General features: G+C 39.4%; 2 protein-coding genes across 2 annotated transcripts; both read right to left on the reverse strand.

Annotated features, from left to right (window-relative positions):
• Nucleotides 1-7,604: 7,604 nt before the first annotated feature.
• On the reverse strand, nt 7,605-11,008 carry LOC108441906 (carbonic anhydrase 7-like). Its single transcript, XM_037536004.1, has 6 exons — nt 10,990-11,008; nt 9,876-9,963; nt 8,693-8,838; nt 8,521-8,579; nt 7,965-8,039; nt 7,605-7,641 (listed from the first exon to the last, which is right to left on the reverse strand). Exons 2-6 carry the CDS (start codon nt 9,883-9,885, stop codon nt 7,605-7,607), a joined length of 327 nt encoding a protein of 108 aa, XP_037391901.1. The 5' UTR covers nt 9,886-9,963; nt 10,990-11,008.
• Nucleotides 11,009-11,952: 944 nt separating this feature from the next.
• On the reverse strand, nt 11,953-22,473 carry LOC108441900 (carbonic anhydrase 2-like). Its single transcript, XM_017721664.2, has 9 exons — nt 22,318-22,473; nt 20,330-20,412; nt 18,895-18,933; nt 18,645-18,812; nt 17,637-17,782; nt 17,441-17,533; nt 16,620-16,686; nt 16,390-16,541; nt 11,953-13,288 (listed from the first exon to the last, which is right to left on the reverse strand). The coding sequence occupies exons 2-9, from the start codon at nt 20,397-20,399 to the stop codon at nt 13,061-13,063; spliced, it is 963 nt and encodes a 320-aa protein (XP_017577153.1). The 5' UTR covers nt 20,400-20,412; nt 22,318-22,473; the 3' UTR covers nt 11,953-13,060.
• Nucleotides 22,474-23,407: the final 934 nt, after the last annotated feature.

Raw genomic sequence — 23,407 nt, forward strand, 5'->3', positions numbered from 1 at the left:
TGTGGTCATTGCCACAACTTTAATCTTTACTTGAAGCATGTCTACAAGGTAAAGTCTAAAAACAAGCAACAAAAAGGTTTAAAATTCCCTTATTTGATGTCTTGAAAACTCGATTAAATAAACAAATGAAAAGATGACTTCAAATATCCATATGCCTAAATGAAATATGCCTCCCAGGTTGATTTCAGGCCTGTGGGAAACACTAGGTTTGCAGTTTGGGGTGAAAAAAGCAGATATTACTACAATACTGAAAGAAATCTTCATATTAAATGTGATAATCGCAAAAATAACGGGTGGTGATGATGTAGTGAATTAGCAGGACGATGTAAGCATTACTTACTATCCCATGAGTCCAAATCCAGACACACATGTACAACAAGTTGGCTGTATCGAATATGTACACATGCATGTGTGTGTGCGCGCTTGGGGAACAAGTGTTAAAGAGCATGTGGTAAGGGTGTATTTCCCTAGAGCAGAGTGTATAAGAGGTGCAAAAAAGTGTTGATTGGGTGGTAGCACCTCTAAAGGGAATTAAGCTTTGCTAGTCTCTGAGGTCATCGAGATAGATCAACACAGAAAAAAAGAACAACCAAGTGAACACGAAGGAGAAAAGAGCCTGAGAACAAATGATGAAAGAAACAGACCAGAGAAAAAGGTGATTGCAAAAAAGTAACTGCATTTTTGGTCAAAACTGAGCTATGACCAAAATCAGGTGTCTGAGGAACAGCACAGAAAAGAGTGTGAGCACCGCTGGAACAGATCTGGCTGGACAAGAACTTTAAAACAGTTTCACTTTTGGAATATCATTTGTAGAGCAGCATAAGTAGAGCTAAAAACTCCCAGCATCAAAGTAGCATGAGTGAGCAGCCGGAAGAAGACACAACGAGCCCTCAGGAAAGGTGCAATGCAGATGGTGAAGGAGAGGAGAAAACCATGGAACAAGGGACAGAACAAATGGCTTTCAAAGGCGACATGTGGCAAGTGGAGAAGAAAGAAGGTCAGCCAGAGTGTCCGGAGTCCCCAGCCAAAGGTGGGTTACCCTAAGCCTATACTCAAATAAAAGGTTGTTTCAATGCAATAAGAGTAGTGAAGTATCAGATTCAAGAACTCATTAACACATCTAGCATCTATTACAATAGCACCTAAGGTTTGTTAGGCTGTTATTTACTGTTTGGGATTCTTCTGGTGCAAAATAAAGTGCCAAAGCTCCAAGCCAGTGAAATAAAATTAAAGGTACTAAATGTTAACGGCTGAAGTTGAGGAAAAAGCAGCAATCACAATTACCCTCACTGGCCACTTTATTAGAAACTCCTCTTTTGTATTTGCACCTTGTGTTTACAGTTAGAGCTTGCAGCTTCATGATGCACAAGTTGTGTTAGCTCTTCATGTTAAGGGCTTCAGCTCTGCTGGATCTTGTTGTCAGTTTCTGACCACAGAGTTGTTCTTGGCTAGATATATATTGGTGGTCATAGCATTCTACTCTTAACATCCTAGTGACACTGATATGTGAACCAATTACAGTAAAACCACTGTGGGGATACATTCTGAGAATGGTCCACCATACAAACAATATCTGGTCAATAGTGGTCCTTTGGTCAGAAACTGAACAGTGATGAAAGGGGTAAAGCAGGCTGATAAAGTCAGCAACAGATGGGATACAGTCTGTAAATACACATCTATACGGTAGACAGAGTAACCAATGAGCAGTACTCACAAAAGTAGCCAATTAGCAGCAGCTGAAGTAATAACATGATTGGGTGAAAGTTCAAATGAAAATGCATGTGTAACAGAGTTAATATGACCTTCACCGCTCATCTCTGTTCCTAGCCGAGGTCAAGCAGGCAAAGGTCCACTCAGTTTTCTCTCTGGTCAGGAGTCAGATCTGCGCTCAGACCAGTTTGGACACCCGGCGAACAGGCATGCTGCAGCTGGTGCAGCGGGTCACCAGGCAGCTGGACCGGAGTAAAGGTGACGTGTGTGAGCCTGTAACAGGCCATGAGGTTGCCTCGGCTGAAGAGGAGGTCGCCACAGCCCTGGAGGCTGAGGAAGAGATTATGGTGATCAAAGAGGATCACGAAACACAGGAGAAGAGCAAAGAGGAGGTGTGTGTGGCCCTGCTCCAAGAAGTGCTGGATAGTCTGGAATCCATGAGAAAAGAAGTCAGAGAGGAGCTGTGTTTATTAAAGCTGGAGTCACAAAGCAGAACAGAAGAGGCGCTGAAAAACTTGGAGGCACGACTCACACAAACATTAACAACACACATGACGCCCCAGGCCAGCTCCAGATCCCACCTGGCTGGACCAGTGAATGGGAAAAAACACAAACCGCTCTCCATTCCACCTCTTGTAGCCAGTAGAAGGCGCACTCTAAGCCGCACGCTGACCACCATCACTCCAAAAAGTTGCCCCCCACCTGCCCTCGGCCCCCGCTCCATGTCAGAGCCCTTGGGAGGTCGAGTGGCTGAGAGAGGTGGCAGCATTGGCAGTAGCATACATACGTTCCTGAGGGGAGGCGACCCTATAGGGCCACCTCTGAGACCTCTGGGGCCTTTACCTCCAGCGCTACCCCCTACACAGAACAGTAAAAAGCCTCTGGGCAGTAAAAATCGAGCAAGTAAGGCAGCAATTTAACCAGAATCACAAATGTAAAAAAAAAAAAACAAATTAATTTCAGAACTTATATTCTGCAGAGAATGCCTTTAGCTATACACTGAATGAAGATTTGTAGTGATGGTATTAAAGCGATTTTGGCAAAAAAAAATCTTATGTACACAATCTTCCCCATTTATTAAAACAGTCTATCAGCAAATACATGGTTGGGTACATGTTTCTAATGTTTGCTTCTTTTGTTCTGCACTAGAGTTACATGGCTAATCTAAACAAGTAATGGAAGCTTCTACCCCACTGATTAGTCCTGTGCAAACTGCATGCATCACACACATGCCACAAATCACACTGTCTGGTCCAAGGTACAGTGGGGCAAAAAAGTAGTCAGTCAGCCACTGATTGTGCAAGTTCTCCTACTTAGAAAGATGAGAGAGGTCTGTAATTTTCATCATAGGTACACTTCAGCTATGAGACAAAACGAGAAAAGAAAAAAAAAAAAACAGGAAATCACCTTCATAGGATTTAAAAATTTTTTTTAAATTATTTGTAAATTATGGTGGAAAATAAGTATTTGGTTAATAACAAACGTTCAACTCAATACTTTGTAACATAACCTTTGTTGGCAATGATGGAGGTCAAACGTTTCCTGTAAGTCTTCACCAGGTTTGCACACACTGTAGCTGGTATTTTGGCCCATTCCTCCTGCAGATCTCCTCTAGAGCAGTGATGTTTTGGGGCTCTCGCTGGGCAACACAGACTTTCAACTCCCTCCACAAATTTTCTATGGGGTTGAGGTCTGGAGACTGGCTAGGCCACTCCAGGACACTTCCTTGAAATGCTTTTTACGGAGCCACTCCTTCGTCGCCCGAGCCATGTGTTTGGGATCATTGTCATGCTGGAAGACCCAGCCACGTTCCATCTTCAATGCTCTCACTGATGGAAGGAGGTTTTGGCTTAAAATCTCACGATACATGGCCCCGTTCATTGTTCCCTTAACACAGATCAGTCGTCCTGTCCCCTTTGCAGAAAAACAGCCCTAAAGCCTGATGTATCCACCCCCATGCTTCACAGCAGGTTTGGTGTTCTTGGGATGCAACTCAGCATTCTTCTTCCTCCAAACACGACAAGTTGAGTTTTTACCAAAAAGTTCTATTTTGGTTTCATCTGACCACATGATATTCTCCCAATCCTCTTCTTGATCATCCATATGCTCTCTGGCAAACTTCAGACGGGTCTGGACATGTACTGGCTTAAGCAGGGGGACACACCTGGCACTGCAGGCTTTGAACCCCTCTGATGAGATCTTGCATGGGGCCCCAGATCGAGGGAGATTATCAATGGTCTTGTATGTCTTCCATTCATTTTCTGATTATTGCTCCCACAGTTGATTTATTTACACCAACCTGCTTGCCTATTGTAGATTCACTCTTCCCAGCCTGGTGCAGGTCTACAATTTTCTTCCTGGTGTCCTTCGACAGCTCTTTGGTCTTGGCCATGGTTGAGTTTGGAGTCTGACTGTTTGAGGCTGTGGACAGGTGTCTTTTATACAGATAACGAGGTCAAATAGCTGCTATTAATACAGGCAACGAGTGAAGGACAGAAGAGCTTCTTAAAGAAGAAGTTACAGGTCTGTGAGAGCCAGAAATCTTGCTTGTTTGTGGCTGACCAAATACTTATTTTCCACCATAAATTACAAATACATTTTTTTAAAATCCTACAATGTGATTTCCTGGATTTTTTTTCTAATTTTGTCTCTCATAGTTGAAGTGTACCTATGATGAAAATTACAGACCTCTCATCTTTCTAAGTAGGAGAACTTGCACAATCCGTGGCTGACTAAATACTTTTTTGCCCCACTGACACAATTCAGGCTTCAAGGTGGCTGGTGCTATGGTTTTTAGCTCTTTGAACAGCTTTTGCCAATTTTTACAAATTACATTGTCATATAGTGTCAAAAACCACATAAGCAAGTCTATTTGAAATGACCCAACAACTCATTCTGGTTTGAGGCAGTCTGTAAAGATTCAGAAATGCAGTTTACAAAATCTAACTTACGTACATAAAACTTCCATTACTTATTTGCTATATTAGCCTCGCAGCACTCTTTAAAGGACACTGACTGTAAGCTGCTGATGACAGAAATCACATTGGGATTCCAAAGCAAAATCTTTACCATTACATTTATTTTATGAGACATTTATACAGTGAAGCAGAGATGAGCCTGGCTACACTGAAGGACATCTACCACAGAGATGACCGGAGAGATGGTAGAACTGTTTTAAAGCAGAAAGCAGTGAGGCACAAGGGGCACTAATGATGTTCATTGGCTAAGAGAAATGTTCTGTAACCAACCATGACAAATGATATTTTCTAAAATACATATTTGAATTATACAATTTGTTATGTATAATACTTCTTTAATTGCTTACTTGATATAGACCTCAAATTGTTTGGTATTTTTGTTCTCTTCTATGTTACTTCATGACTTAAAGAACATTTTATTATAGTTGCAACTTCATGATTGTAGAAATTTTGTAAACTGCAATAAATGTTGAGTCATTAGCAGATCCATGTCCATTCCATTAATATTTAAAATTTACATCAAAAGAAAACTGCTGTCCTCTATTTAATCCCAGCATGTTTTTTTTTCTTCAAAGCAGACCTAAACAGGAATCTCATTACTACATCAGGCATTTAAAAATGATCAAAAGAAAATGAACTGAACATATTTTAGAAACAACAAACACGGAAACAAACCCAGAAGACGTGGTAGATTTGTGTGTCTAAGCCTTCTCAAGTATGCAGAGGGTTAGGGTTAGAAAATTTCACAATTTAATAATTTAATGACATTATTAGGTCCCTTCATAAAATATTGACTAAAATTATATTTGTATTAGAGAAAAAGCTTTTAGCATAATATGAGACTGATGGTGGTCTCTTTGCATGGAGAAAGCCCGGAGAAGAATTCCAATGTGACTGTCTGGGGCTGTTTTTATTACAGTGATGTCAGTGAGTTGCGTTCATTGTTGGGATCACAAACTCAGTAATGTACAAAGATATTTTGGACAGAAAACTGCAGATGTCTGCAGAGAAACTGCACAAATAATAACAATCTGAAACACACCAGAAAAAAAAAAACACTACTGAAAAGAAAAATATTTACAGTATTTGAATGGTCTATTTAAAACAAATGCCACAAAATGCTTGAATTGACACTTTAACACACACACACATACAGACATACATTATATATATATATATATATATATATATATATATATATATATATATACATATACACACACACACACACACACCACAAAAAATTGAGCTACATAATATATACATGTACATACATACACATATATATATATATATATATATATATATATATATATATATATATATATATACACACACACACACATACACACACAATACTAATACTAAGCCAATACTAGGCTCATTTATTCATATTCAAAAAATTCCCTGTTTTAAACATTTCTATACCAGCTGTGACTTATGCTACCATACTAATGAACAAACACAGTGCAGCAGGCTCTGCTGAGACAGACGAGGAGCAAAACTATGAATTGCACTTTACTTACAGCTGTACAGAAGCGTTTTTCCAATGTGGAGCAAAACCCGCTCTTCTCCACTGCAACACAACTCGATCCAAGATAACTAAAGTAGCATATCTAACTAATGCACTTCATTTAACGTCAACTAGATTTTAATGATATAATTGCTACACTGCTCTCAATTACACAAACAAATAATTCTAAGTAGGTTACTTGTTGTGGTATTGGACTCACTATCAGCAAGACTAAAAAATATGTACTTGTACTTGGTTTGAGGGGGGGGGTATTGATGCATCCGTAATACCCTCTACAGAGAAGAAACCTTTGCACATTTAAATGCATAATTACTGTTTAGCTGCTCTTATATTTAACATATTGGGAAAATATGTGGCCTCAAAATTACAGCACATATTTTATGTTTTACTTTTTTTCCCCCCAATAAGTAAAACTCAGCAAATAAATAGTAATTGTGCACTAAAATCTGCAGAAAGTCATGACATGTAAAGCACGTGTTAATGTATAAAATATGTAATTAGACAAGTGGTGTTCAAACATTTGCCTATTACTGTATGTGTGCATGTGCGTGTACTGGCGAGTTGGCCGGCCATGCCAAAACTTCAAGCTGTTTTTTAGTGAACCAATCTTTGGTCGACTTTGCCGCATGAGCCGGTGCAAGATCCTGTTGAAATATGAAGTCTTCTTCGCCGAACTGTTCCTCAACAGTCGGAATCAGGAACGTTTCCAGAATATCTTGATATACGGCAGCATTGACAGTCTTCTTGAGGAAGCAGAGTTTCCCTACACCTCGAGCGGACATGCATCCCCAGACCATAACGCTCTGGGGAAACTTGACGGATCTTTTCACGCACTCGTGGTTGTAGGTTTCGCCACCACGACGCCAGACACGAGGACCTTGGTCACCGAAGGAGATGCAGAAGCGTGATTCGTCACTGAAGACCACTTTCTGCCAGTCTTCAGCAGTCCACTCGCTGTGTTCTTTGGCCCACTTCAGCCGTTTCTCCATTTGTTTCTTGTTCAGCATCGGTTTTACTGCTGGAACGCGAGATTTGAAGCCGAGTTCGCGCAGACGACGGTAAGTGGTTGATCTGGAGACGTCAGCGCCGGTCTGCTTGTTCCACAAGTCGGTGAGCTCGGAAGTGGACTTGAACCGGTTGCTGACTGCGATCTTTCTCAGCTGCTTGTTGTCGCGAGCAGAAGTTTTTCGGACGCCGGAACAGTTGGTGCGCTTGCTGCAGTTTTTCTTGAGAGCTTTGCAGACGGAAGACTGGCTGATGCCGAGCTGCTCAGCAATTTTAGTTTGGGTCAAGCCTTGTTGGCGAAGGGCTTGAATTTGAGCCACTATTCCGGTTGAGAGGTCGCGCTGCTTACCCATGATTGATTTTACAACTTAGAAATTCTACTCAACCCTGACTTTATACTGCACAGTGAACACTCTTCACAGAAAACAAAAATTCGAGCATTTATTCTAATTCAATGAAACGGTTTCTCCATTATTCTAATTCAATAAAACAACAGTGTCACAGTTAAATGGCCTAAATGGGCCTTTTGGAAAGCTCAGCTGAGCAAATTTTCTACAGGTAACGAGTTCTGTGATTAGTCTAACGAGTAGGACAGGTGCGGTGAACACCTGATTTGCTTTCTGCACAAAAAATGCATTCAAAGAATTTCATGATTGCACTATTTCAAATTATTCTAATTCGTTGACCAGCACCTGTATAATTACAATTGTAATTAATAAATGTGTTTGTGTGTGTACCTGCAAACCTGGGTAAGACAAGCTGGGTATGGTATCTGATATGACATCAAAAGGAAGATTCTCTGTATCACCCATCTGAGAACAGAGCATGTTTTCAGACATAAACCATCATACAAGCCATAAAACACCACTACAGCTCTAAAAAGACCTTTCACCTTTAACAATGTGTAAATAGTGTAAATGGCTTGTTATTTCCATATACCATCTCAATGCTACACAATTCAGTCTTTTTTTTATTCAAACTGAATCGTGTGCTCATCCTGTCCAATTCATTTCTGTCTTAAATTCTGTCTTTGGTGTGTTTATTTGTTATTGTGAAAAAACAAATAAATAAATAAAAAATTGTTAGCAAAAAAGTCCATTCATCGTTACATGGTCTTCTACCTATTCCCTGCTTTTATGTATCTTTATAATCACCATTGTAACTAAACCTTATATCCTTAAATCCTATATGTTCTTAACGTTTAATGTAATGCTAACGTAGCGACTGCTGTTAGAAAAACTTGATAATTTTGCTGTTACATCAATGAAGACTCCCGTCATGAATAAGCCTGACCTGGTATGTGAAGCTGTCCACACATTAGCAAATCCAAGAGCCACGCCCACTATTTGCATCTGTTAAGAAAAATGTGTTAATTCCTACAAGCAGCATACAGTTAAAACTCATGTGAGGGAAAAGGAATGAATGTTCTTGGAACTTAAGAAAATGTTCTTATGAGGGTGGGTACCTCCATAGGGAACCTGTGTTTGTTGAGAGTGTGTTCTGATCCATTGGTGGTTTTGGACCCCCAGTGGAACCTCATCTCCACAAGCTGATACTCATATTCTAACCAAGCTCCAGACACAGTCATACCTGCATCAAACTCCACAACATCTAAACAAACAACAAAAAAGGCAGTGCAATACGGGAAAAATTACAGGTACAAATGCACCAGTGATGCCACATTTAATATGTTGAAAAGCTGTAAGTAAAATTCTTTTTTTGCAATGTTTGCAAGAATACACTTTTAAAAAGGAACAGGAGAAATAAATATAAATAAAATAAGGGGCATTCAATCAGCTACTTCTACAGCACTAAGCAGGTACTAAATTTTGGTAGTTGTTCATTACAGGCTCTGAATAAATGGTCTAAATCCATTTTAGTCTGTTAAATGCAGCCAGAAGATTTTAACAAAGGGCCATCCAAACTATTATGAACATGAAGTTCAAAAGCCAGTGTGTATTATGGTGCAGGGGGGCATCAGTCGGTTCATATGGGTTTATTATTATTATCAATCATCAGGTGTTGTTAAAAGGAAAGACATATACAGTGGTAAACATGCCCCTGTCCCACCTTGTTTGGGGTCTGTACTTGAATACAGCAAAGAGAAGACAAGCAGCACAAAACATGCAATAAGAATTCACTGTACCGCTGAAAATAAGGAAAAAAGAAAAGTGACATCAACATGATAGTGATTTAAAGGCAAAACAAATGACTGATCTACTCTAATAAACACTGGAATATGAGCCCCCAAGAACAATAAAGTGGCTCTAGTGTTTCCAGGCCTAAAACAACAGTATATGAACGATTACATTTTTTGTAACCGCACCGCTCCACTTTTGTTTTAGTGGACTGAAGTGAGATTACTGCTATTGCTGGAATTTCTAAATAGTTCACTAGATATGAATGAAAGTAGTTTTTACTACACTTATTATGTCTAATAACAATCCACATTGAATTCTTGCTTATGAACTCTAGAGATGAAAACAGGTAGGTTCCAAACACTTGTGGAGTTTACTACTTGCCAAACCTTTGAAAGCTGAAGCCATCCATACAGCCTCCTGGATGGAATAACACCCAGGCCAGCCAGCGCTCCACCATCCTCGGAGCAAGATCCAATAATTAACCAGGGTAAATCAGAAGTTACTCACCTAACCACATTCAGTCAGTGGCCAATTCATGTGATCACTGTCACAAGAGCAAATCAACCAGTATCTTCAGATGCACCAGAATCTTCGTCTGTGGAACCGAAGAAATAGTGAGTACATGGGGTGTGGGGCGTGTGTACTTTCTGCGTTTCTGCTATGATGATATCTCCTGAGTTTCTAAACATCTGACAGTCAAATTTGATGCACAATATAGCAGAATATAAAACTCCTGAAGAACATTTACTACAGAATGATTGAATTCGACTCTGTGAACATGTGAGGCAGATAACTGGTGATGCTTTTATGCAAACAAATGATCACTAATTCAAGCTGGTTTACTTCTTATTTCATATTCCAAACCAGCAGTAGCTACAGACTTAGAAAATGGTTCTTCAAGTGCTCTTTAGTAAAGGGAATGGTTCTATTATGAACCATGAGCTCTGTCTAGAGCCACCTGGTTCTTTGCATGTTGAAACGGTTCTTCAGATTGATGGAGAACGTGTTGAATATGGTTCTATAAGCAACAAAAAGGGTTATTTTACTGTTACAAACCCGACATCGTAAGCAGTAGCAGAACTTTTCGGTGCTAGCTAAATACAGAACCGTTCGACAACACACTCTCCGTTAGTATGAAGAACCATTTCACCACGCAAAAACACATTTAAGCACAAAAAGGCAAACTGGAGGGTTCATGTTTTTAAGGGTGGCGTTGAATAGCCGAGTAACGTAAACGTTAGCAGCTAGCTAACTAGCTAGCTACATTTTCGAGATGTTTAGCGTTGAGGTTCGTTTTTGAACATATTTAAATGTAAATATATATGAAATATGTCTGCTATTCAACGTGATCTTTAACAGAGCAAAACAGACTTTTACTTACTTTAACTTTTACCGTTAGTTGCCCAGCTTGCTAAGCTAATGTTAGCTAGCTAGCTACTTTACTAACTACGCGTCTTTATAACCGACAGTTTTCTTTAACCTGAAAACTGCCAGCCAGTCAGCCTCGATTAAACAGAATAATTAAACCGTTGCTTTCACAAGTGATAATAACAACCCAACAAAGCCATTCTAACAGTCACTGTAAGATATTTAGATGAGTATCACTAGCCAGCCAACTTACCGGAGAACATAACGCTCATTTACGAGCGCGACGTCAAACGAAGCCGAAGATTGTCGAAATATGACGAAGATTTCCGAGTCCCTCTGTAGTGGTGTGCGACTGCAATTTAGCACTTAAAGGGGAATCACACCCGTTTTTATTATCACATAAGTCAATGTTTAAGATGTAAACAGAATCTTTCAGCGTGGTCTGATGTGAAGTGGTTAATTAAAGGTATTTAATTGGTTAATTATTTAATTTAATTAGTTTACCGTAATTCACTTCACCGAAATAACATTGGGCAACTACACAAATATAGCCCATTTATTTACAACCCAAAACCAAGTGAACCTATGTGACCTTTGGGTTTCTATGTGTAATACTCACGGTGGTAAAAATAAGAAAAAAATTCAGATTTTTAATTTTAAGTCATAAATCTGAGAATAATCAGGACTACTTTGCCGCACAACACCCCGAACGTACCACTACGCCATCACGAAGTTATTAAAGGGATCCAAACATACGTTAAGCTCATTACAAAACTATCATAAACAATGTCTCAGACATTAAGCAGCACATTAATAACCATTTCATGTAATAACTCTCTGTAAGGGAGCTTTCAGAGGCATCACTCTTCAGACGTCTGGTTCCTATCACCACCACATTAAACCACTCAATTACTTTGCTTAGCAACCATTTAATTATGTAGAATTTCGGAAAAATCACTGGAGTTCCCCTTCACAAATCAACTCATCATTACAGCCATGCAACATCTGTAACACAAGAAAGCCTTGAAGATAATCTGGTGTATTAGTATTGGCTTCCCTGCTGTAGAGATGACTGTACACAACGCTCAATCGTGACACGCAGTTAATTTAAAAATGAGTTTGGGGTGTTTTTCTTTTTCACTAGGGCGACTACAGAGGCCTTCTTAGAGTTCAATTTACTCAATAAAGCTGCTGCACAGACGCAAAGCAAGATCCATTGCAGAATAAAGGGAACTTTATTGTCACTGAAAGCTACAATGGAACAAAACAACATTCTCTCATATCCACAGGACAACATACAAGACCGTGACATGGCATACACAGAAGTTTATCGCCCTAATCCTCAATACAATATATGCTCATTATCTGACTCACAGCCTAATGACCATAGACCACAATGGCCTGTAATAAGACACTGCATAATGTTTAAGAATGTGGCGGGTGCGAAAGGTTACAGTCCTGAGCGGCGCAAACTACCTGCATGTACAGTAAATTTAGCAGCATCACATAACTGTGTAAATGATGGTTGGTGTAACTGTTCTGGCTGAAGAAAAAAAAGATATGATGTCCAGTGGAAACAACATTTAGGCATTTTAACACAGCAAACATGTCACTTATATGAATTCTACTCTACAAATAAATAAATTTCTGGCCAAGGAAAAACTTATATTTTAACAATCCGCTATGATGTTAAAATGTAACATAAAACAACAAAACCTCAAATGAAAACACTGAACTTTCTACACAGCAGAACTGTTATGATAAACTGAAACTAGTACCACTTCGATAGGTATAAGACAGACAGGCTTTAATGTAAGCTGAACACCACCATACTTCTAACAATACATCAGTTCTACTGCCTTCACAACTACTGAGCTTAATAGAGGAACCAATTCAAAACTGTACAGGTTTAGAGTGTTCAGGCGGAAAAAATCAGGCAAAAAATAAGGTACTTCTATAACAGGTCATGACATTTCTTATCCAGATGGGTCCGTGCACCATTCTAAAACCTGCCTGGTTATTTATTTCTTAAATTGGAGCAGTTTAAATCTACAGGGCCATGAACAATTCACACAGGTTATATCTACTTTAGACAGTCCTTAGTCAGTTATCTTTGGTCAATGTATATTTTCACCCTATAATATGTTAAAATGTATTAGAGCTACATTCCCGTATTGTTTAGTTATCAAGCAGGCTGTACTGCCTTACACTCACAGTAACAGAAGAGATGTAGAGTTAATTCAGCATAAATGTTTAATGCATACACATAAGGCGTCGGTGGCTCTATCGGTAATGCTCCTATAATACCTTTTCCTTGTTTGTGTTTAAGCCACCCTGAAGCTAAATTGCAGCAGGCAGGGGAGGATGAGGAGGGGGACGAAGACTGCATGCTGGCTCTGGGTGGCTCCTCTCGCTGAGTGGACTTTTACAGCAGCAGAGACAAAAATTTGGTGCTTGGACCTGGACTGGATGGGACGATAGTTCTCCACTAGCAATTTCTTCTCAGGGCTGTTTTTATCAGAATAATACAGATGAGTGGCAAACCTCAAATACTGAAAAAGAGAGAGAGAAAAACTGTAAAATGGAGTCTGTGTGGTGTTTGCTATGACTCTACATAATATCATTGTAAATGTAAAACCATATACACTCACTGACCACTTTATTAGGTACAATAAATTGCTAGTAAAAGGTTGGACCCCCTTTTGCCTTCAGAACTGCCTTAATTCTTTGTGTCATACTTTCAACAAGGTGTTGGAAACGTTTCTCAGAGATTCTGGTTGGTTATTTGAGTTACTGCTGCTTTTCTATCATCTGGAACCAGTCAGCCCATTCTCCTCTGACCTCTCACATCAACAAGGCATTTTCGTCCACACAACTGACCGCTCTCTGGATGTTTCCTCTTTTTCGGACCGTTCTCTGTAAACCCTAGAGGTGGTTGTGCGTGAAAATCCCAGTAGATCAGCAGTTTCTGAAATACTCAGACCAGCCCGTCTGGCACCAACAACCACGCCACGTTCAAAGTCCCTTAAATCCCCTTTCTTCCCCGTTCTGATGCTCCGTCTGCACTTCAGCAAGTTGTCTTGACCACCTCTACATACCTAAATGCATTGAGTTGCAGCCCTGTGATTGGCTGATTAGCTATTTGTGTTAACAAGTGGCTGTGAGTGTATGACTTTTACACTGTCTATAAATGTAAGCTACTTTTTACATTGTGTAAACATTTCAGGATAAACAAACCACTTGAAATGGCATAATTACTTGAACATTTTTTTTAAACTCAGTTTATTCTCATTTATTTTTTTTAACAGTGTTACAATGTTTGCATGAAAGAAAAAGGGGAAGAAAATAAACGAATACCAGCTGTAAATATACATTCTTCACAAATAAGCAACAAAGGGGATAAAAGTAACCAATAACACAAAAAAAAAAAATACATGAAAATGATGAGAGCAGAACATGATTGTCTAAAAAATAAATAATTAGACAAATTTCTTTCTGCATTAGTAGCTTTCTAACAGGGCTCCATCTCTTAATAAAGACAGTTATAACCCTGCAGCGGCCTGAGGATCTGAATAGAGTGTTTGTATCCAATTTATGAAGTTACGGCCAAATTTAAACTGTTTTAGTGTTTGAAACAAAGATTGCCACGATGCACGATCAAAGGCCTTTTCAGCATCTAATGATATAATTATTGCTTCTTTTTCTTTATCTTTATATTAACGTTATATTAACGTTAACGTTATATTAAGTAATCTTCTGATGTTATCTCTGAAAAGGATGGATAATTTGGGTAACAATCTTACTGACACGTCTAGCTAAGACTGATGTTAAATATGCAAATCTGCATTCAGTAGTGACAGGCCTACAGGATTGGCATTCAGTATTGATATGCTTTTAATAACAGAGGAGATAAAGTATCTTTAAAAGGTTCTGTAAAATTCATTGATAAATCCATCTGGTCCTGGGCTTTTGTTATTTTTCTGATTTGAGATCCATCCATCCATCATCTTCTGCTTCTCTGGGGTTCGGGTTGCGGGGGGCAGCATCCTAAGCAATGAGGCCCAGACCTCCCTTTCCCCAGCCACTTCCACTAGCTCCCCCGGGTGGATTCCGAGGCGCTCCCGGGCCAGCTGGGTGACATAGTCACGCCAGCGTGTCCTGGGTCTTCCCCGGGGTGTCCTCCCAGGTGGACTTGCCTGTGACACCTCCTGAGGGAGGCGTCCAGGAGGCATCCTAACCAGATGCCCGAACCACCTCAGCTGGCTCCTCTTGACATGGAGAAGCAGCGGCTCTACTCCGAGTCCCTCCCGGATGACCGAACTTCTCACCCTATCTCTAAGGGAGAGTCCAGGCGCCCTGCGGAGGAAACTCATTCCGGCCGCTTGTATTCACGATCTGCTTAACTTCCCATTCCTCTATTGGTTCATCTAATTCCTTGGCCATTGATTCTGTTTGTTGTCAAATGTATGTCTTTCAAGAATGTTTCGAGTCGTATGTCCTCAGAACAAGTATCAGAGATTTTGTATAAACCTTTGTACAATTCTGCAAAGGATTCTGCTATAATGACATATCTGGGCAACAGCAGTCCTGTGTTCAGAAATTGACCAACGATAAATGGATTAGAGGAGGGCCCACACTAATTATCTAAGTCTGAGTCTGTAATTGTAAAAGTAAGAAGGGCACCTAGCCATGATGCACATATAAGCCAGTAAAAAAAAAAAAATCATGTAAAAATCAGTCGCTCTCATAGCAGTATTTCCAGCGGCATACAAAAGTCTTGGCACTCCAGTCAAATCCCCCCTCCCAATATGCTAAACTGAGAAATTATGCAGTAAAATCGATAAATCGATAAAATATCATATTTTTCCTTAAGTTTACTAAAAATCAACAACACTCATAAGGATGTAATTTGTAGGAGAAAACACAAAGACTTGGTTTTAGCTGTTTCAGTGAGGCTGTGTTGCTAAACAGCTGGAAATTGAAGAAAGGACAACAAATGCAGCTGTTTGTTTCATCCATCTCAAGAAAGTACTTGTGTGAACAGCTAATGTGTACATTAGAATTTTTTGACATACCCCATTGCCTTTCACATTCCTCAGTCTGATAACAGTAGGGGTAAATGATAAAGTAAGTGTAGGTACAATGTAGGCATACATGCATCTAACATGCTGCCTAACAGTAATGCATCTGGTCAAGCCAAAATATTCTAAAGCAAAGTAATTAGATGGAGCAGGTGTAGCAGATTGTGACTGAAATAGATTCCTTAGGAAGGCAGATCTCCAGGACCAGGGTTGGTGACCACTTCCTTTAAGCTACACACCAAGGTCTACCCCTAACTGGATGAATCAGATGATTACAAAGATGAAGCAGGTGTCTTCCAATGATGTAAGTGAATTATCTACTATTGCTATAATATATTCATGAGTATAACGTTGATTCTGCATTTGAGACCTCAAAATTCTTTTTTAAAGCTGATATTCACATGTAAAGATGTGTGATGTGGACCGGCAAACTCCTGCCAAAACGGACTCGATCCCTCAGATTTTAAATGATTATTTTAGGTTGTATAGGGCAACTCGCTGCAGTGCATGAGTGCCATATTATACAAAAAAAAAATCTTATATAGTGCATATTATATAGTGTTTGCTCTCACCTGATCACTGGAGATCAAAATAGGCTTCTCAAACACAATCCACTCCACATTCTGGAGGCAGGGTGGAGTGGTTTGGCCTCCCTGGTAGCGATAGAACCTTGAATCTCTACCAGGCATGAACAAGGCTGCTGGAGTGACTTTCACCGAATCTCCTGGAAACCATAATAAAATAAATGGATGGTGAGAGAAGAACATAGAATGAAAGTGAACATATACCATGTTTAAATTACCTGGATATGGCACCTTGGTGACCGCATCAGATATGACCTTAAAAGGTACATTCTCTTCAGTGCCGATCTATGGACAGAACACATCTGCAGTTGCAGACATTCTGCAAAACATTCACTTTTTTTCGCTTTAAAAACAGCTCAAAAGTATTTTCGCCTTTTGCAAATATATTGAAGGTATTTAAATCAAGCAACATAAGCCCTTAAAGGTAAACTCAACCTGTCCGTCAACATTTCTGCATAAATGGTAAAGATGTAAACATCAGTCAGAGCGGTTTGATGTGAAATGCTGCATTAGAGAAAATTACACACTCTGAATTGTTCATAGTGGTGGTGATGGGAACCAGACGTCTGAAGAGTTTAATGCCTTTAAAAGCTCTCTCAAATGGTTATGAATACGCTGCCTGATGCAGAGACACATTTTTTATATAATACACAGGTAGATGCAGGTTGTTTTGTGTAGTAAATAAAATTGCTACATTTGCATTGTAAACGTTGTACCCCCTGGTTCCTATCACTACCACTGTCAATAAAACAGTTTATATGTTTCTTCTGGTAGGTTGGTTTCTCTATGTAGCACCATTTCACAACGAATCATTCTCATTGACTTTATTAACATCTTAGTGACCACGTTATGCAGAAAGTTTGAAAAATCCTTCTTTAAGGTAAATCGGACAACAAAACACTTGATGCGATCACTCTTGATTAGAGTGAAAAGAAGATTATATCGCCAATCCCTACTTGCTCACACAAAACACGGTTAGAAAGTCTGTTTTGACAGTGAACGTGTAAAAAATGACAGGCGAGCAAGATCTTGAAGTTACATCAATGAAGACTCCCATCATAGCCAGGCCCGCCTGGTGATGTGAAGCTGCCTCCACGTCCACGAACCCAGGAGCAACACCCACGAACTGCATCTAATAACAAAACACATTATCAGATGGAATCAATGAATTGAAATGAATATGGAATCCTGATAAAGTCAACAGCAGTGTGTGAGTGAATGTTTCAGTGTGTTACCTCCATAGGGAACCTGCGCTTGTTCAGCGTGTGTTCTGATCCATTGGTGGTTTTGGATCCCCAGTGGAACCTCATCTCCACAAGCCGATACTTATGTTGTAACCAGTCTCCAGATATGGCCATACCTGTAGCAAACTCCACAACAACTAAACACAACAAATAATTATGCTTTTTAAAGAGCCCCCTGAAGCCGTGTCGTTATGCCTTTATTAAGGAACTCTGGATTTTTTTTTTAAGAAAAAAAAATGAATGACAAAATTAAGGTTATCGTTCCCATTACAAACCTCATATGTTTTGGCCCTACGCAAACATTTTTTCCCCCCAGAATGTCGCTGGATCGTCTAAATTGTGGGGTCATAGTACATCATTGAGAACATGATCCGTGTCCACAAGAGGTATAAATGGAGGCAAAGTTAACAAGTTAATGACAAAATAACATGATAAATTATTAAATCAGCTACTGCCATGCCATGATTATCAGTGAAATCCACTAAATCTGAAGCACCATTTACAAGCAAAACAGCACTATTGCTGGCAATTTTGGTAATATCAATAACATTAACAGTGGAAGACACCTTCAGCAGGTGTCTTCCACTGAAGAGTGTGGAAGACACTGGACAGTGTTTGTGGAAAAACCATGAATTTATCAATGACCACCAAAATAAAAAAAAAAAAAAAAAGTCAGTAAAGCTGAAAACCAGTTTCCCTTAATGTAGCTGTATGAGAATGAGAGGACTACAATCATAGAGGATGTCATGGTCACTGTGTTCTTGTACTTTTTCCATGTTCTATGTTCACATCATGATGAAAATCACGTTATTGAATTACTGAAAGAAATACATTTTAAACACATAAGACAAATGCGATTAACCATGATTACCTATGCAAAGGTTCACTAATATAACTATATATTCCAAATTTAATGTAGCTGAACTGCTTCAGATGCACGTTACCGTCTCTTATAGGTTAAACCTTGACCAAAGTGCATGAAGATATGGTGCATCATACCCGTATCCCGGATGTTAGCCACAGTCCAGGAGGCCCGTGGATTACCAAAGCCATGAAGCTCCAGAACAGAATCAGTCTTCACTGCTCCATCTCCGAGGTCAATGGGTGAGTGCAGTTTGGTTTCGTTGGGTACGCAGGAGGAAAAGATTTTCCCCCACTTGTACGGATCTGTTGAGAAGACAAAACTGAGACTGCGCTGGATGGGCTGGAAACTGAAGAAATCTAAACACCAGAATGTGTACTGACTTACTGCAGTCATCTTCCTTGTAGCAGTAATCAAGTGTTGAAACTGGAACATAAATTTAAACAGCAGGTTAATTTTTTAAAATTATTTTGGAAAATATAGTAAGTATACAAATGTGACATTTTATTAAATATCATGATAACAGATTCCAATACATTGCAGTGTTTTAAATCACCATAAGATTCCCTTCAAAGCAATACATCATAATGCATTTTACATAGATTTTTACATGTTTACACTGTGTTGGTGCATATAATAGGTGTGCCCGTCAATTCTGGCCAGATGATCGTTTCATCTCTGTATGCCTCCCCTGCTGACCTCCATTACAGATTTATTTTCCTAAAACGTATCAAGCCTTTCATTGCTCCCAAATATGTTCATTCATTAATTCATCTTCTAAACCGCTTATCCTTCTGGGTCACAGGAGGTGCTGGAGCCTATCCTAGTGGTCACTTGGTGGAAGGCAGGAAACACACTGGATAGGCCACCAGTAGATCACAGGGCAGACACACACAGACATAGATTCCCAAATACGTTAATGTTTAAATGAAATGTTAAAATGAAAAAAAGAAACAGGTGATTTATTCTTGTATGTCTGGTATGGCTGCCCTCCTGATGACCAGCTGAATTTTTGGTCTATGATTTTGCCTGGAATGAATGGGTTGGGCCAGATTATGTTTTGATATTCTGTCTGATTTGTCAAAATAATCTTTTGCTGATTAATTGATTTTGAACACTGGCCATCAGTTCTGCTACTGATGCAAAGATAGTGGAAAAGAGGGATAAAAAACCTTTAATATACTTAAAAATTTTTCCCAACTATACATGCAAAAATTCAGAGACGTCAGGCGAAGAGCTTACTAGGCTATTTAATGTGGGCTGAGGTTGCCGTCCCACTGCCCCACCACCTTCCAGACCCTCGGCATTTCCGCCAGAGTAAACAGCTCTGATAGCATACAGTGCCAAAAACATGACTTTTGTTCCCCTTATATCAGCACTTACTTAAAAACTCAGTTTCCATCTGTTTTTCACATTTCACAATTACCAATAAACTGACTTTTGTTTTGAGATATTTAGGCTCATTTTCACAATTTGCATAAACGAGGCGGATGGAAAATCTTTCCTGACATTTAATACTGTGGCCTACTGAACAGTTAGATTACTTTTTAATACACTTTGATTAGCAGTTTATTCTACTAAGCAGGACACAGCAGGGCAGCATGGAAACTAGTTATGGCTCTCCTGGCCAAATCACCTGTTTTGATGATTTTCTAAGCGAGACAGAACATCCGTCTACAGAGAACACACTGCACATTTAATGCACAGTTACTGCTTATTTGCTGACTAACACATTAGGAGAAATAAATTCAACATAAAATGTGGCAAGTACAAAGGCACATTTACTTCCAGCCCTGATTATTTCAAAAATGCCAACACCAACCTTCGAATGCTGAAGCCTCGAATGGCATCAGCAAAAAGAATAACAATACGGTTGCTTCACAGCGCTGCATACTCAAGGCATTCCTACAACCAGAGAACAACAGGAACGTGTATTAATACATCCGTTGACACGAATTTGGATATACCTTAACCCAGTCATACTGCATGCCAGCAGTTCCATCTGAAAGACAGAAAGTCAAGGCGTTATAACCTCTGTAAGATTTTTTTTCTTGCTGTTTTTTCTTATATACCTTCTACATTTTTCCACGTCCCAAAATAAGAGATAATTATGACAATTATAATATAAATAACTAATTTAAATAAAACCTAAGTCTTACATCAGTAGTAATAACCAGAGCTGTAACAATCACTTGATTGCTTCATTTAAATAAATGATTGAATTTATTCACCTTATTGATGAACCAAAGATCAACCGTGAATCTGCAAGACTGTCCTGCACATTATTTGCTCATATTCTCTCTTACAGTGTGACGGACATTTATATCAATTTCCTTGCCAAGTAATATTTGTTATGTATTTTTAACAAACTCTTCATAAAGGCCTGCTTATCTTTATAGTACGATCATTTAAAAGCTCACAAATAATCAGTGGATTACTCATTTACTAATATCATGGTATTAGTGACAACCTGATACTCATTTGTAAAGCACTGTGAATGACTGCAGAGTATGAAACATGCTATATAAATAAACTTGCCTCACTCATGTAGAACCCATGGTTCTAAACAAAATAATTGCCATTATTAAGAACCCTTGAAGTGTCAGACCAGCACAGCTTAGACCAGCACAAATTCCATGGTATACGCTGGTCTAGTGCTGGTTTAGCTGGTCAGCATCGTCATACCAGAATCCAAAACACTGGTTTTGCTGGTGCTGCTTTTTCTAGCAAGCACAGCCATTGGGGACAAAGCCGTTGGCAATCAATAACAATAGCATAGCAAGCTATTTTAGCCTAAAATGACACCAGTGATACAAGCCACAACTCTGTCTTTACTAGTAAATGTAATGTTACTGTAATGTGGTTCCTCCTTGTAAAAACTATAATTCCAGATATCAGCTATGCAGTTTTTACTCGTCATAATATCAAGTGACAAAGCCTTTTTTAGTCATTTTGCCAGGACGACATATCCGTAACGTGTTATCACTAATTTACATTGAAATTTCAATATCATCAATATCTGAACATATCTTTAATTACAAGCAGGCATAACATTATGAGCACCTCCTTGTTTCACCACTCATTGTCCGTTTTATCAGCTCCACTTACTGTATAGCTGCACTTTGTAGTTCTACAGTTACAGACTGTAGCCCATCTGTTTCTCTGATGCTTTGTTAGCCCCCTTTTACCTTGTTCTTCAGTGGTCAGGACCCCTATGGACCCTCACAGAGCAGGTTCTATTTGGGTGGTGTATCAGGATGCGGATCCTGTGCGGAGGTGTATTCTCTTCTAAAAATTAGCACAAACTGAACAAGTTCTGACTAGTAAGTCTAAAGTCTAAAACTTAATTTATAATGAGTCAGAAAACCAATTTGACCAGTTATAGTTTATCAATTAATAGCTTTTTCATATTGAAGATTTGTAATATTCATTATTACTAGAAAAAAAAAAAAAGACATTTTAATATCTGTGCTTACATTAAAGAGATGTGAAATTAAATTTCATTAATATGAAATTACAGACACCATGTGGACAAAAATATTGGGACATCCCTCCTAATTATTGAGTCCAGCCACACCCATTGCCAACAGCTGGATAAAATTTAGCACACTGCCTTGCAGTCTCGATAGGCAAACACGGGTCATCCTGATGAGCTCAGAGCTATTAAACATGGCACTGTCACTCAATGCCACAAGAAATTTCTGTCCTGCTAGGTCTGCCCTGCTCAACCGTAAGTGCTATTATTGTAAAATGGAAGTATCCAGGAGCAACAACAGCTTAGCCATGAATCAGTAGACCACACAAACTCACAGAATGGGGCTGTTAACTGCTGAAGCGCACAGTGCCTCTGTGGAGTCACCTACTGGAGAGGTCTTCTGCCTCTGGAAGCAACAATAGCACTGGACTCTGGAGCAGTTGGAAACATATTCTGTGGAGTGACGAATCACGCGGTACCTGTCAGTCTGATGGAGGTGTCTGGGTTCAAATGAAGGGAAATCTTAATACTTCAGCATAAGACATTTGGGCAATTCCACAAAAAGTCTCAGAAGTGTGGAAGCTTTTATAGAGACAAAGAGAGGAAAAAATCCATATTGATGCCCATAGATTTACAACGGGATGCCATAAAAGCTCCTGTGGGTGTGACAGGTAGCTAGGTTAGCTACCTTAGGTGGCTTGCCAAGCTAGCTAAACAGGCCCAGTCGCGTCGTGATTAGTTAGTATCGTATGCGCGCGGTTCGTTACCAGGTCTTCCTACAGAGATGCAGACAACGGTTCAAACAGTTATTAGGCCGATTCACAGCTTCACGGTAAATAACATTTCACTTTATCCAGAACGACACCGTCCACTTTCGCGAGCCTCTGCGAATAAACTGCTCCGTCACCATCTTCTAAACCGCTTATCCTTCTGGGTCACAGGAGGTGCTGGAGCCTATCCTAGTGGTCACTTGGTGGAAGGCAGGAAACACACTGGATAGGCCACCAGTAGATCACAGGGCAGACACACACAGACATAGATTCCCAAATACGTTAATGTTTAAATGAAATGTTAAAATGAAAAAAAGAAACAGGTGATTTATTCTTGTATGTCTGGCATGGCTGCCCTCCTGATGACCAGCTGAATTTTTGGTCTATGATTTTGCCTGGAATGAATGGGTTGGGCCAGATTATGTTTTGATATTCTGTCTGATTTGTCAAAATAATCTTTTGCTGATTAATTGATTTTGAACACCATCAGTTCTGCTACTGATGCAAAGATAGTGGAAAAGAGGGATAAAAAACCTTTAATATATTTTTAACAATTTTTTCCCAACTATACATGCAAAAATTCAGAGACGTCAGGCGAAGAGCTTACTAGGCTATTGTTAATGTGGGCTGAGGTTGCCGTCCCACTGCCCCACCA

The sequence above is a fragment of the Pygocentrus nattereri genome, chromosome 29 (assembly GCF_015220715.1).
Source record: "Pygocentrus nattereri isolate fPygNat1 chromosome 29, fPygNat1.pri, whole genome shotgun sequence".
Lineage (NCBI taxonomy): Eukaryota > Metazoa > Chordata > Actinopteri > Characiformes > Serrasalmidae > Pygocentrus > Pygocentrus nattereri.

Coding starts and splice junctions, on each gene's coding strand:
- LOC108441906 (XM_037536004.1), bottom strand. Junction 8,580..8,692: donor AACACAGGTTCCCTATGGAG/GTACCCACCCTC, acceptor TTTTCTTAACAG/ATGCAAATAGTGGGCGTGGC. Junction 7,642..7,964: donor TGTCTTACCCAGGTTTGCAG/GTACACACACAA, acceptor TTTTCTGTGAAG/AGTGTTCACTGTGCAGTATA.
- LOC108441900 (XM_017721664.2), bottom strand. CDS start 20,399: ATGCAGCGCTGTGAAGCAACCGTATTGTTATTCTTTTTGCTGATGCCA. Junction 17,783..18,644: donor GGCTAACATCCGGGATACGG/GTATGATGCACC, acceptor TGTTGTGTTTAG/TTGTTGTGGAGTTTGCTACA. Junction 16,687..17,440: donor TGATGGGAGTCTTCATTGAT/GTAACTTCAAGA, acceptor TTCTGTCCATAG/ATCGGCACTGAAGAGAATGT.